The 15,026-nt window shown below is 43.1% G+C and overlaps 1 protein-coding gene and 1 long non-coding RNA gene across 4 annotated transcripts in view; one reads left to right on the top strand and one right to left on the bottom strand.

The window, feature by feature from the left end:
- Positions 1 to 358: 358 nt before the first annotated feature.
- Positions 359 to 2,412, top strand: LOC124042907. The gene is made up of 4 exons (XR_006840224.1): positions 359 to 797; positions 1,263 to 1,333; positions 1,496 to 1,561; positions 1,744 to 2,412. It is a non-coding gene; the product is annotated as an uncharacterized LOC124042907 (long non-coding RNA).
- A 9,206-nt stretch (positions 2,413 to 11,618) lies between these two features.
- LOC124043930 (rho GTPase-activating protein 15-like) overlaps positions 11,619 to 15,026 on the bottom strand; it is a 52,960-nt gene continuing 49,552 nt past the window's right edge. For 2 of the 3 annotated variants that reach the window (XM_046363088.1, XM_046363087.1), the window contains exon 13: positions 11,619 to 12,271. In XM_046363088.1, the coding sequence (XP_046219044.1) occupies positions 12,088 to 12,271 (184 nt within the window). In that variant the 3' untranslated portion in view covers positions 11,619 to 12,087. The remainder of the gene's footprint in view (positions 12,272 to 15,026) is intronic. The other variant, XM_046363089.1, reaches the window with a different exon arrangement.

Below are 15,026 nucleotides of genomic sequence, written 5' to 3'. Positions count from 1 at the left end.
ATTGACATGCTGACTGCACCAGAGCTGTTGCCATTGGGTTATGGTATGGGCAAGCATAAGCTATGGACAACGAACACCATTGCATTTAATCAATGGCATTTTGTATGCACAGAGATTCCGTGACGAAATCCTGAGGCCCATTGTCGTGCCATTCATCCGCTGCCATCACCTCATGTTTAAGTTTCATGTTTTCAGTTTCATGATAATGCACGGCCCATGTCGCAAAGCTCTGTACACAATTCCTGGAATCTAAAAATGTCTCAGTTGTTTCCATGGCCTGCATATTCACCAGCCATGTCACCCACTGAGCATGTTTGAGACGCTCTGGATCGACATGTACGACAGCGTGTTCCAATTCCCGCCAATATCCAGCAATTTTGCACAGCCATTGAAGTTGAGTGGGACAACATGCCACAGGCCACAATCAACAGCCTGATCAAATCTATGCAAATCTATGTGTCGTGCTGCGGTGGTCACACCAGATACTGACTGGTTTTCTGATCCATGCCCTACTTTTTTTTAAAGGTATCTGTGACCAACAGGGGCAGGGGCGCACCTTCGCTGGTGACGATTCTGAAATGGCATTTTTGTCCCCCATAGTTTTATCATTGCACTGTGTTACATCTCCGGTGTGCTTTAGGACCATGCGGACGCCTCAGAGCAGTCGGGTAGGCTGTTTTCTGGTTTCAGCTTGCTGCATTTAGGACCGCAGAGACACTGCAGAGCATACAGGCTGTTTGAAGGCAAAGCTTCTGAAAGGCTGGCGTATAAGACCAGCACAGGAGAGATGAACAGAGGTAGCTGCTGTCTGTGTTGCACTTTTTCTCTGAGTTGTAAAAGCAAGCAGAGCAGAAACTGGCTACTCTTTAGTTGTCTGATCTAACTACTGTTTGACAGAAGAAAAGTATATGTATTCCCAGTACTGAGCTAGTAATGTAACTGACATGTTACCTTAGCTAATGTTTCATCCCCCCTCCACTAAGGGGAATGAACTACCAGCAGCTAGTTAGTTAGCCAGTAGCTACCACAGCAGGCTTAGCTCTAGCTAGCCTCTAACTATCTGTCAGAAATCAGTATCTAACAGCTGTTGTGTGTATGGAAATGTTTTGTAGCCTTTGCTTTGTCCCTTTTCAACAGAGGTACCTTTGATGATGTACCATTGTACCATTAGCTAGCAGAGCTAGCCAAAAGCTGGCTACCATTAGCTAGTTAGTTAGCTAGCTCGCTAACTTTAGCTATTATTTTTGCCTCAATCACACCAGACCTGAATCAAATGATGAAACCAGTGGCCAAATGATTGAAGACCGATATTTGGACGTTTTTTCAGCACAATGTGAGTTTTTATTAGTCAGTAGAGCAATATAATGTTTTTGAATTGTCCGTTTCCCTAGCTAATTCCCTACTTTTCACACTGACACAGTATATACAGCTCTACAGGCTTCACTGTCATGGTGCACAGTCAGTACACAACACTATGCTCATCATGTCTTAGCAGGATCGGATGGTGACAGGTGTCACTGCAGCGTCAGACAGCCAAGGAAGACCGGTCTACATAGCTCAGGTAAATTTTCCAATATATTATAACTATGAGTGAATGGATACAAAGTTCCATCTTGAGTTGATGGCTAGGCTACAGTCTGGGATCTGGGAATAATGGTCATTTCAATTGTTGAACCATTGATTCTATTCATGGAAAATATAATGTATACTAATGTCATTCTTTGTCATGCCTCATCTGAGCAGGATCAGACGGTGACAGGGGTCTCATCAGGGTCAGGCAGCCAGGGAAGACCAGTCTGTGGCAGAGCTGCAGATACAACACTTTATTTTCTCTGTACAGAAAACAGGGGACAAGCAAGAAGCTGAAAAGATTTAAACTATTTTAAAGCAGTCTGACAAACCTCTAAAGTTGATTTCCAAACTGTACCAAGAGTTGATAGAGGCTTTTCCCGATGACACAAAACATGTGAAACAAAAATGTGAGGAAGAACTGGGAGATGCTATTGATGATGATGAATGGATACAGATGCGTTTGAATGTCTAGTCATGCTCATATAATCTCCGACATAAATGATTACAGTTTAAGACCATCCATAGAATGTACTATATGCCAGTGAAACTGAATATAATGCACACAGAAATGTAATTATTCTGCTGGTGGTGTAAAACACAAAAGGGAAAATATTTCAGTCTTGTGAAGGCTGGATGAATTCTGGCAAAGAGTATGTTATTTTATCTCAGCATGTCTACAGATTCTCCCTTCGTCCTGTTTTTGTTTGCTTGGAAATGTTGATACTGGAAACTTATCAGAAGAAACAGTGTAACCTAGTATTTATAGTGGCTAAGAAATGCATTGCAATTAATTCCAAATCAAATTTTATTGGTCACATACACATATTTGCAGATGCTATTGCAGGTGTAGTGAAATGCTTGTTGGAAGGTTGGTTGATCCTCCCATAATGGATGGAAGAAATGTCAAATTATGTATCAATAGATTTGATTTATGACAAGATGAAGGGTATGCTGTGCAACTTTCATAAGGTCATGGCTTATATGGAATAAATCAAATGTTATTGATCACATACATGTGTTCAGCAGATGTTATTAAGGGTGTAGTGAAATGCTTGTTTTTCTAGCTCCACCAGTGCAGTAATATCTAACAATTTCACAACATATACCCAATACACACACATTTAAGTGAATGAATGTAATTAAGATTATATAAATATATGAATGAGCAATGTCAGAGCGGTGTAGACTAAGACAGTATAGAATACAGTATATGAGATGAGTAATGCAAGATATGTAAACATTATTAAAGTGGAAACATCATGCTTTGGGGCTGTTTTTCTGCAAAGGGACCTGGACGACTGATCCGTGTAAAGGAAAGAATGAATGGGGCCATGTATCATGAGATTTTGAGTGAAAACCTCCTTCCATCAGCAAGGGCATTGAAGATGAAACGTGGCTGGGTCATTCAGCATGACAATGATCCCAAACTCACCGCCCGGGCAACGAAAGAGTGGCTTCGTAAGAAGCATTTCAAGGTCCTGGAGTGGCCTAGCCAGTCTCCAGATCTCAACCCCATAGAAAATCTTTGGAGGGAGTTGAAAGTCCATGTTGCCCAGCAACAGCCCCAAAACATCACTGCTCTAGAGGAGATCTGCATGGAGGAATGGGCCAAAATACCAGCAACAGTGTGTGAAAACCTTGTGAAGCCTTACAGAAAACTTTTGACCTCTGTCATTGCCAACAAAGGGTATATAACAAAGTATTGAGATAAACTTTTGTTATTAACCAAATACTTATTTTGCACCATAATTTGCAAATAAATTCATTAAAAATCCTATAATGTGATTTTCTGGATTCTTTTCTCATTTTGTCTGTCATAGTTTAAGTGTACCTATGATGAAAATTACAGGCCTCTCTCATCTTTTTAAGTGGAGAACTTGCACAATTGGTGGCTGACTAAATACTTTTTTGCCCCACTGTATGCAGCAGTTTAGGCCACCTAGCTCGTTGTGAACTGTGAAGACTATTTCTCCCTAACAAAGACAGCCAACTTCGCCAAACGGGGGATGATTTAACAAAATCGCATTTGCGAAAGAGCACAATCGTTGCACAAACTTTTACTTTTTTACTTTTTTGCCCCACTGTATATAGGCAGCAGCCTCTATGTGCTAGTGATGGCTATTTAATAGTCTGATGGCCTTGGGATAGAAGCTGTTTTTCAGTCTCTCGGTCCCAGCTTTGGTGCACTTGTTCTGACCTCGCCTTCTGGATGATAGCGGGGTGAACAGGCAGTGGCTCGGCTGGTTGTTGTCCTGATCTTTATTGCCTTCCTGTGATATCGGGTGCTTTAGGTGTCCTGAAGGGCAGGTAGTTTGCCCCCGGTGATGTGTTGGGCAGACTGCATTACCCTCTGGAGAGCCCTGCGGTTGCGGGCGGTGCAGTTGCCATACCAAGCGGTGGTACAGCCCGATCGGATGTTCTCAATTGTGCATCTGTAAAAGTTTGGGAGGGTTTTAGGTGCCAAGCCAAATTTCTTCAGCCTCCTGAGATTGAAGAGACATTGTTGCGCCTTCTTCACCACACTGTCTGTGTGGGTGGACCATTTCAGTTTGTCAGTAATGTGTATGCCGAGGTACTTAAAGCTTTCCACCTTCTCCACTGCGGTCCCATCGATCAGGATATGATGGGGGGGGGGGGGGGGTGCTCCCTCTGCTGTTTCCTGAAGTCCACGATCATCTCCTTTGTTTTGTTGATGTTGAGTGAGAGGTTATTTTTCTGGCACCACATTCCCAGAGCCCTCACCTCCTCCCTGTAGGCTGTGGCGTCATTGTTGGTAATCAAGCCTACTACTGTTGTGTCGGCTGCAAACTTGATGATTGAGTTGGAGACATGCTTGGCCATACAGTCATGGATACACAGAGAGTACAGTAGGGGGCTGAGCATGCACCATTGTGGGGCCCCAGTGTTGAGGTGGGGCCCCAATGGGTAATTGGAGACAGCTGTGTCTTGACGAGGGGGCGGGGTCAGCTCTCCAATTAGCCATGGAGTCGACCAATCAGCTGCTTGAGGGATTTCAGGAAGCCTTTTCCTGAAATAAACACATGCAAACATACAAACTACAACACAAACTGGGGAACGTAACAATCAGCGAAGTGGAGGTGTTGTTTCCTACCTTCACCACATGTGGGTGGCCCATCAGGAAGTCCAGAACCCAGTTGCACAGGGCGGGGTTCAGACCCAAGGCCTCAAGCTTAATGAGAAACTTGGAGGGAACTATGGTGTTGAATGCTGAGCTATAGTCAATGAAAAGCATTCTTACATACAAATTTCTCTTGTCCAGATGGGATAGGGCAGTGTGCAGTGTGATGGTGATTGTATCGTCTGTGGATCTATTGGGGTGGTAAGCAAATTGAAGTGGGTCTAGGTTGACAGATAAGGTAGAGGTGACATGATCCTTGACTTGTCTCTCAAAGCACTTCATGATGACAGAAGTGAGTGCTATGGGGCGATAGTCATTTAGTTCAGTCACCTTTGCTTTCTTGGGTACAGGACCAATGGTGGCCATCTTGAAGCATGTGGGGACAGCGGACTGGGATGGGGAGAGATTGCATATGTCTGTAAACACACCAACAGGCTGGTCTGCGCATCCTCTGAGGACGCGGCGAAGGATGCCATCTGGGCCGGCAGCCTTGCAAGGGTTAACACACTTCAATGTCTTACTCAAGTCGGCCATGGAGAAGGAGAGCCCAAAGTTCTTGGTAGCGGGCCACCAACACACTGTGTTTATCATGACGCAGATGCAGACACAGCAGGCAGATGGTTGGATTTTAAGATGTTTAATAATCCAAAAAAGGAGTAGACAAGAGAATGGTCGTGGACAGGCAAAAGATCAAAACCAGTTCAGAGTCCAGGAGGTACAGAGTGGCAGACAGGCTCGAGGTCAAGGCAGGCAGAATGGTCAGGCAGGCGGGTACGGAGTCCAGAAACAGGCAAGCGTCAAAACCGGGAGGACTATTAAAAGGAGAATAGCAAAGGCAGGAGAATGGAAAGAAAATGCTGGTTGACTTGGAACATACAAGACGAACTGGCACAGAGAGACAGGAAACACAGGGATAAATACACTGGGGAAAACAAGTGACACTTAGAGGGGGTGGAGACAATAACAAGGACAGGTGAAACAGATCAGGGTGTGTGACAGTGTTATCCTCAAAGCGGGCGAAGAAGGTGTTTAGCTTATCCGGAAGCAAGACATCGGTGTCCACAACGTGGCTGGTTTTCCTTTTGTAGTCCGTGATTGTCTGTAGACCCTGCCACATACGTCTCGTGTCTGAGCCGTTGAATTACGACACTACTTTGTCTCTATACGGACGTTTTGCCTGTTTGATTGCCTTGCAGAGGGAATAACTACACTGCTTGTATTCTGCCATATTCCCAGTCACGTTGCCATGGTTAAATGCGGTGGTCCACTTACAGTTTTGCGCGAATGCTGCCATCTATCCACGGCTTCTGGTTAGGGTAGGCTTTAATAGTTTCAGTGGGTACAACATCTCCTATACACTTTCTGATTAACTCAGTCACCGTATCAGTGTGTTTGTCAATATTATTCTCTGAAGCTACCCGGAACATATCCCAGTCCGCGTGATCAAAACAATCTTGAAGCGTGGATTCCAATTGGTCAGACCAGCGTTGGATAGTCATTAGCACAGGTACTTCCTGTTTGAGTTTCTGCCTATAGGAGGGAGAAGCAAAATGAAGTCGTTGACAGATTTTCCGAAAGGAGATTGGGGGAGGGCCTTATATGCATCCTGGAAGTTGGAGTAACAGAGGTTGAGTGTTTTACCAGCGTGAGCACTACAGTCGATATGTTGATTGAACTTTGTCAGCCTTTTCCTCAAGTTTGCTCTGTTAAAATCCCCATCTACAGTAAATGCAGCCTCATGATATGTGGTTTCCGGTTTGCATAAAGTCCAGTGAAGGACTTTGAGGTCCGTCGTGGTATCGACTTGAGGGGGGATATACATGGCCGTGACTATAACCGAAGAAAATTCTCCTGGGTGATAATACGGTCGGCATTTGATTGTGAGGTATTCTAGGTTGGGGGAACAAAAGGACTTGAGTTCCTGTATGTTATCACAATTACACCACGAGTCATTAATCATGAAACATACACCCCTGCCCATCTTCTTCCCGGAGAGATATTTATTCCTGTCTGCACAATGAACTGAGAACCCAATTGGCTGGAACGACTCAGATAGTATATCCCGAGAGAGTAATGTTTCCGTGAAATAGAGTATGTTACAATCGCTGATGTTTCGCTGGAAAGAAGCCCTTGCCCTGAGCTCGTCAACTTTATTATCCAGAGACTGAACATTTGTGAGTAATATACTCGGAAGCGGTGGGTGGTGTGCGTGCCTCCTAAGTCGGACTAGAAGACCACTCCGAGCACCTCTCCTCTGCCAGTCTGCTTCTGGAATCAGTTCAATCGCCCTGGGGAGTGCGAACAAAGGATCTGCTACAATTCAGTATGACAAAAGGAGTCTGTATTGAAAACATGTCCACATCAGGGGAGATACCTATTTAGGCAATACCTAGCTGCTAGGCTGCTCAGTCCTGGCCTTGGGGGTTTGCCTACTGTTGGTTGACACTCTGGCCCAACACACCTGAAACCAATAATGAATGTTTCACTAAGATCCTAAAGCTGATTGGGGTGTGTTGGATTTGGGCGCTGCAGGGACGTGGACCCCTAGGGACAGGACGGGGCAATCCAGCTATATTGTGCAAGTAAAAACAGCTCTACAGTACTATTAGGCCTGTGATATGAATTATATGGAGTGTGTACCGTTTCTGTGTGTTAATATGTAGGTGTATTTGTGCCTTATTTCCAAACCTTTCCTTGAGACATAAAACAAAAACATGGGAAGGAAGTTGGGTAGAGAGTTGAGTTATGGACTAGCCTGGTGGGGGTTGGGCGTGCTGGCGGCTCTGGCTGGCTGGGCGGTCTGGCTAAAATGTTATATAGAGGATGTCTGAATAAAGACAATCAAAAGTCTTTGTATTTTTGAAAGAGTTGTTCCTGTGTTAGTATATTGGTTAAAGGTGCAACACAGTAATGATTATTGAATTATCATTGATATAGTTCAATCTTATCAATCACTTAAACAAATTTAATAATGATCTCTTACCTAGTTGATGACTGGACAGATTGTGTAGAAATGCAGTATATTAGCTTTAGATGCTCCCAAAAATGGGAGGAGTGTAGGGTAGGTCCTCCCCCACTTCTAAAACCAAAGTTGCGTCCCTGAACAGATGTGTATCTGTATTCCAATACATTAGGACCTAATGAATTTATTCCAATTGACTGATTTCCTTATAAGAACTGTAAAAGGGAAAATCTTTGAAATTGTTGCATGTTGCCAGTAGAAACAGTGTCATAAGATAGTGCTACCCAGTTAACTGTATTGTAGCCTACATGCAACACTAGTTCTCATCATGCTATGCTGCTGCATTTGTTCCTAGAACACGATAAAGGGAAAAGAAAATGCATAAATTCACAGTGACAAACTTATAAATACGTCTTTGAAGTGGCAACTTCGTTTACCACATCTGTAAACTGAATTGAGCAAATCAAGCCTTAAACCAAGCGTAGGCCTATCAGAGGACTTCTGAGACTGTCACAGAAACACGGGGAGTTATTTAAAAATGCAACACTTGAGGAAAGAAAATACATTTTTAAATAAAGGCCAGCCTCAATTTTCCATGAGGCTTCTGATGAGCCCAGTCCCAGGAGAGGCAGCATTAAAGGTACAGTAATTAGCAGAGCCCGGCTAGCTCTGATTAGTCCACATTAGCTTTTTACAGTTAACATATGGGCCATTTCATTTCTCTGTGACGGTGTTCCCTGATAGAAAATGTTTAAAGGGGGAGGAATGGAGAAAGGAGTTTGTCCTCAAGTGACACAGTCATATGCTATCAATATGCTGCCATGTTCTTTTGGAGCTGGGGTTGTGTTTTAATAGGCCTGGTGGTTAGAACGTGGCAGGCGTTTCACAGGGACAATGTATTGTTATGCCTCCATTTCTTCTTTTTGAAGGATTAAAATTTTTTTTTTTTTTACTAAAGAAGGCAGACGTCCGTTGCCATGAAGCTCTTCCAAAAAGGAACAAAGGGGGGCTATTCCAAAACAGAGTGGTCGACAGTTATTATATGAAATCACCACACATAGAGAGTCTTGGCTGGGAGAAGGAAAACAAACCGGCCACATTCCCCCTGTACTGTAGCCTACTCTGACTCACGTCTTGGTTATGGAGTTGGACAGAGGGGTCCCAAGCAGAACGTAGTGTCATATGGCAGAATTGTCATTCTTCTGTTACCTCTCCCTTATTCACAGACCACTCTGCAGTTAACCCTGCTCCTATTATTTATACTGCCCTATTTACATTACATATTTATGTTGCCAATTACTTTAAGCATATCCTTCCTACTCTCCGTCCAACACTTCGACAACCCCTTTTAACAAAACAAGCAAATGGATGAAACATTCCCATGCAGCAAAAACTCGGTCTCTTGGATCCAAGACCGCATTCATGTTTTTTGTCAAAAGTTGTGTAGAGAGTGAAATGTGGCGCTGAAATCATTGGTGGCCTGCCGGGCTCGTTTGGTCTTCGAAAGTGTCTCTGCGTGCCAGGAGGGAGGTCACCCAAAGCTGGAACTCGTTCTGTCTTTTATTCTCTGTGGAGATTTAGTGAAACACAACCACAAAGCTAGTTTAAGTATGTCACTCTCCCATCGTTCTCCCAGTTCTCTGCCAAGGCATGAGACATCTGATTTAGAGAATAATGAAATGCAGAAAAATGGCTTTCCCATAATTAGACTTTCTCTTATCTCTGCTGAGCTCTGTAGAAAAAAAAATTGCGCATTCCATAATGGCATAGTCTTTGCATTGGCTTTTAAAAAGTGTATAAACAGAAACTTCTGTTCGGGGGTATGAAAGCAGTTGGCTGATTTGAAACTGATGTGAATGCTGTCGTACAGTACCACACAGCTACAATTGTATCTCTGGATTATTTGTACACTCAATCCATATGGAGATATGCTGACTGAGAAACGCTTTCTGACAGTATTTACACAAATCACGTTTCTCCTCAACAAATACAATAGTTGGTTGATACCCTACCAGAAGATGCAGTGATCTTGATTTAACTTGGAACATTTTGATTGGACGTGTGTTTGTCATACCAGACAGGGCTCCTGTTGCTTTAGCCTTATCTCTACATGCTCTTCCTCAAATAAGCTCTACAGGGAACTGATTAGTTCATCCACAACGGGTCATCTGCCCAGCTCTATAGTGCTGTTGAGGAGTATGAAAGCATGGCACCTTATTGCCTTTCAAACGACTCTCAACCTACTGGGAGTAAGTCGAATTAATTATTTGATACAGGTTCTTTTGACATACTTTGACTTTCAAAGTGGCTTTAAAGTGGCAGCTTCAGAGTGGAAGCTCTTTGGACTGGTAGTCTATGATACTATATGCTACAGATGCTGTAAGTGGTTGGTGCTTGAGGGTGTGTCTGGACCATCCCAAATTACATAGATCCATTTGTCCTCCTGGTATAATGATATTGATTTAGGACATGTTCTAGGACAACTGTTGTCATTGTTGCAGTATTGCAGAGTTGTCATCATACTGATATTTAGACATTGTAAAATGGATGACCACATTGACAAAAATGTATCTACACAGTCCATGGCTTTCTTAGGGTTTCTGCATCCACAACGAAGACAAACAGTTTCCCTTGAGGGCAAGTCTGCAGTGTTGGTAAACCTGCGACTCCTGCTGTATCTTAAAAGACAAGGGACTCCTACTCCAGCCGAAAAGACAAAAATAGCACACGGCACAACAAAGCTTTGCTCCCAGAGAGCAAATGGTCAGAGCAGACAGGGAGTGTGTTTCATGTGGTCTCTAGTCATATAAGTAGGAGCAGAGCAGCTGTGATCTGATAGTGATGGAGAACACCTTGTCTGAGTGACTCTGCCCTGGCCACTAGTGACCAGCAGAGGGTGCTGATTCACACCACCCTCCCTCTGGTCTGACGTAGAGCAACGAAGAGCTGCTGACCAGCTTTGGATCAGTCTGGATAAATCAAAGCAAACATATTGACAAAAAGCCTAAATGAAGTCTTTTCCTAGATTAAAGATTTTTCCCGATCTTCATCAAACCTCCAGGAATTAGATTCACTCTTGAATTAAATGATCTGAAACAGATGAGTTTGTGTATATCAAACAGGACTTGCAGACAAATCGATGTGAACAATATCCAGGATAGAGGTCAATACACCCACCAATAATCTGTTGTGATTCTCTTGTCATGAATCTCTCAGGTGTTTCAGATCCCTGTAACTTCTTACAGTATACAAGTGCTGTACAGAGAGTGATGTGAGAATGGAATATGGGGTTCACTGTGTACAGTACTGGACATGATGGCAACTTTAAAAGTGACACATTTAAATGGCATTACATAAGTCCAGATTAGGGAGCCTGTTTTAATTGCGGCCGTGCTTTGAGGAGCAGGGCTGTGTAATAGGAGCTGACAGACGTATGATATGAGTCCTGTGATCACTTATTAGACTACAAAGGCTGTGGCTGCTCCTCTCTGCTCTGCTAGCCCTCCCATTCATTTACACTGTGATTGACTGTTTTATTTCAGGGACAGCTCCATTAGTTATATTTCGATGAGTGGTCGTTCGTCAGAGAAAATTATTAAAAGTAATCATCTCATCCGGGTTCTCTCTCTCTCTCTCTCTCTCTCTCTCTCTCTCTCTCTCTCTCTCTCTCTCTCTCTCTCTCTCTCTCTCTCTCTCTCTCTCTCTCTCTCTCTCTCTCTCTCTCTCTCTCTCTCTCTCTCTCACTCACACGCTCACACACACTGTGTGTGTGTTTCTGTGTGTAGGTAGGCTCCTCTGATCACCCAGTAGTCATGTCACATCATTGTACATGTTTGTTTAACCCTTAAAACAGACATTTGCAATTGCAGGAGGAAAGGAGACTTTTCCCAATGTGCTCGTGGTTTCATTCAACGCATATAAAGAAACAAAAAAAACCCTCAGTGCTTATATTCAAAGGATTATTTTTAATTTCCAAGTGTGTCTGAGACAGGCCCATTTGCATAGAGCCTGTCTCGGACACACTTGAGGATGATGCTCATTCACAGACTTGAATGCATCACACAGACACACACAGATAACTTAAAATAGTATCATTACTTTTGTCAATACTACTTTCATGATACTGTAGCTATGCAGTATAAGGCAATGGAAGAGCCAGACCACAAAATAAGGTATTTGCTAGTATGCATTCACTATAGCACAATTCAGAAATCACAGTTTGGGTTCTGGGTTCAAGAAGTGTAACTAACAACATAGTAAGATATAAATGCTATTAAAACTTTAAGATAAGGTGTAAATCCTCACTATTAATAATATATTACAGAAATACTAGCAACTAGCTCCGAGCTTTAGGCACAACAGGTCCTCTTGTCTGTTCATGAATCCATCCATTGCTGTAGATAAAATGTCCTTATCACTTCTTCTCCAGGCCGAAGATCTCTGGGCTCTCAATGAGGATGAACTCCACTATCTGGTTCTGATAAACCATGTTGACCGCCATGTTCCCACAGTCCAGCTCAGGCCACATGAGTGTCGGGCCAAACACGATGCTGATGCCTTGCGTCGACATCAGGTTTCTCCGTGAACACGTCAGAATCCTGCAGGGAGATAATGGTTCAATTATCCGGGAAAATAAGAGAGAGCTTTGATTTAGATGGTTGAGATTGAAACAATGGGATATTAACTCATGAGTCACGAAAGGAGGCTTTTCAAGTCAACATCAATGACCATCACAAAAACAGACATCTCATTGCTACCGGAAAATGTTGGATCATTTCTGCACACATTCAGTAGATTTGTTAGCAAGGCTGATTTTTACCCTTCAATGGGCCCCTGTTGAAAACATCTCTTATTCCAGTATTGGTAACTCTGTATATCATTTGTGCACCCAGCTTTGTGTACTCAAAGATACAAAGATGTGTCCTTTCACTTCATGCCACACATTCAGCACCGGCAGTCAACTGCGGAACATCTATTGACTCTAATGTATCTGAATAGGGAAAGTTACAAAATAAATCTGGATGGAGTTTCAGTGTAGAGAGGAGGTCTGGAGAAGGTTTGGGGACTGGATAAAACAGGGGCAGGAAATTAAGAAGCGCATGCAACTCTTGTACATCACGTACATGCTGTACGATTCTACGCCGCAATGAGGAAACTGTAGATGATATTCTCTACTGTACAATCTGCAGTGACCTGCTTTTGTTTCACTGTACAGATTGCCTCGCCTTCTTCCTTGGCCATAATCCATTAGATATACTGTATATTCCATTACCTTGACATGAGCAGTATGCTATGCAGGGTGTATATGAGGACTCAGTGGTTGTACTTTCTGGAGAAAGCACAGAGAATGTGATACAGGGAGGCTTTTTGAGAAGTATTCTTCCTGAGCTGAGGCTTGGCTGTGGGACAAAGACCCAGGCAGGCCCAGGCAGGGGGACCCACTCCGCTCCAGTCTCTACTCCCTCTGTGGAGGAGGCTGCCGCCCACAGGCCTCTGGGCCCATTATGGAGTGAGGCCTGGAACGGGATGGAAGGGCTGTGGCGTGGGGCGCATCTCCAAGCTGTCAGTGGGATCTTGACGGAGCGTTCTGAGGTGGGATGGGGTCCCTCCGTGCCCAAAACAGATCCACACAGGGCCTCTCAGCAGATAATTGCATCCAAAGGTATTGTCAGGGTGCCAGGATTAGGCACTGCAGCGCCTGAAGCTGGTCTTTTCGAAAGCCCTAAGTGATGTTATCTATGGCTTACATGTCATAAAACAAAAAGCAAAATAAAACAACAGTCTGAATATTTTTTCCATTGCCTAAATGTAGTGCACATGTATAGTAAGAAAACACACTAGAAAAGTTCAATTTGATTTCTTTCCCTTTTTCCCCAAAGTATGGAGTTAGTATTCTTTGTGACAACTACTATAATAGTTAAGTTAACATAACATCTAGCCGATGTAAAGGCAGATGTACAGGTCTGCAAGAGCTCAATCAGGATAGACATCTAAGATGGACTGACGTTCACATTAGGGATAGTCTGTCTAAACAGTTGATTTCAGTACTACAGTATATGTCAATAAAACACGTGTCTGGAAAGGTCACGATCAGGCTGTATCTCTCACCAATGGAAATAGGCCTCTAAATCGTTAATCATGTGGGATGGTCAACATCTTGCTCTGCCACATGTCATTATAATATCGACCCAGCGTGTTCAGGCCATGCATATCTCTCAAGCTCATTACTAAGAGAAAGGCATGATGATGATCCAACCTGACACAATCATTATGAATAATTATCCTCATCTCACTTTAAGCCAAAAAATTATATTTTCCATAAAATATGCTATCATGCTACGGTGTCAGAGCGAATCTGTATCAATGTGCTGTGGTAATTTATGTATATTAATAACGAGTGCTAGCTTTAGCAATACCAATGTAGCTAGTACTGAACAGTGTCTCCCCTGTGCCATAATGCTAGTAAGGCACAGAACACTGATGTCTTGGAAGGAGCTATATTGTGAAAAGAGTGCCATAATTGATTCCAGACGAGAGCACTTACGTTCACAGGTGGGAGTGTAATTGCAGGAAGTGAAATTCACTGCCACCTATTTATCGGTGCTAGCAAAGCAGAATTAGAGATTTACTGTCACCGCGTGCATGTGCTGTAAGAACCTGGCAAAATATCTATTTTAGGGGATGACTGCGAAAAACAACGTTTACTGAACGCGTGTACTTGAGGTGGACAATATGATGTGCAAGTGCTTTTTATTTTATTTTAGACTTTCTAAATGCAGTTGTATTCACCTGATGAATAGAGTTTCTATCCATGCACTTGCCATTACTGTAGGTCTGTGTCTTTGCATGTATTGTGTGTCCATGTGACTAAGTGTTTTGGAGTGTGTCTTGGAGTGAAACCTGATTAAAATGTGTACACGCTATAATTTCCTATTTATGTCTGCAATTAACCTCAGCCCTGTGCCTGTGTACAGTACATCACTGTTCTCTGCCTGTCTGACCATCAGCGTTTTAACTTAATTAGAACACTGCGATGATCTAAGGGTCTGGATTACCATGCCTAATGGTTCACTAATGATCTCAAATAAGGCGACTCAATTATTAAAGTAATTCCACTGTTATATTATTATTATTCATTATTAAAGTAATTCCACTGTATATTCACAGAAGGAATACATCACCTCAGTTCTCAGGATCATTCTGCCTCGGCACAACGGAGACTGGTATAACTTTGTGTAGACTAGCTATTCCTCATCTCCTCTTCCTCTGACTACAACGGCTACAACCTCCAACACTAGCTATACTTACAGGAAACAAAATCACACTTCAAATACTTCACACCCAAACTTGCAA

The sequence above is a fragment of the Oncorhynchus gorbuscha genome, linkage group LG09 (assembly GCF_021184085.1).
Source record: "Oncorhynchus gorbuscha isolate QuinsamMale2020 ecotype Even-year linkage group LG09, OgorEven_v1.0, whole genome shotgun sequence".
Lineage (NCBI taxonomy): Eukaryota > Metazoa > Chordata > Actinopteri > Salmoniformes > Salmonidae > Oncorhynchus > Oncorhynchus gorbuscha.
Note: the sequence above shows the minus strand (reverse complement) of the source record. Positions and strands in the feature narration are given on the sequence as shown.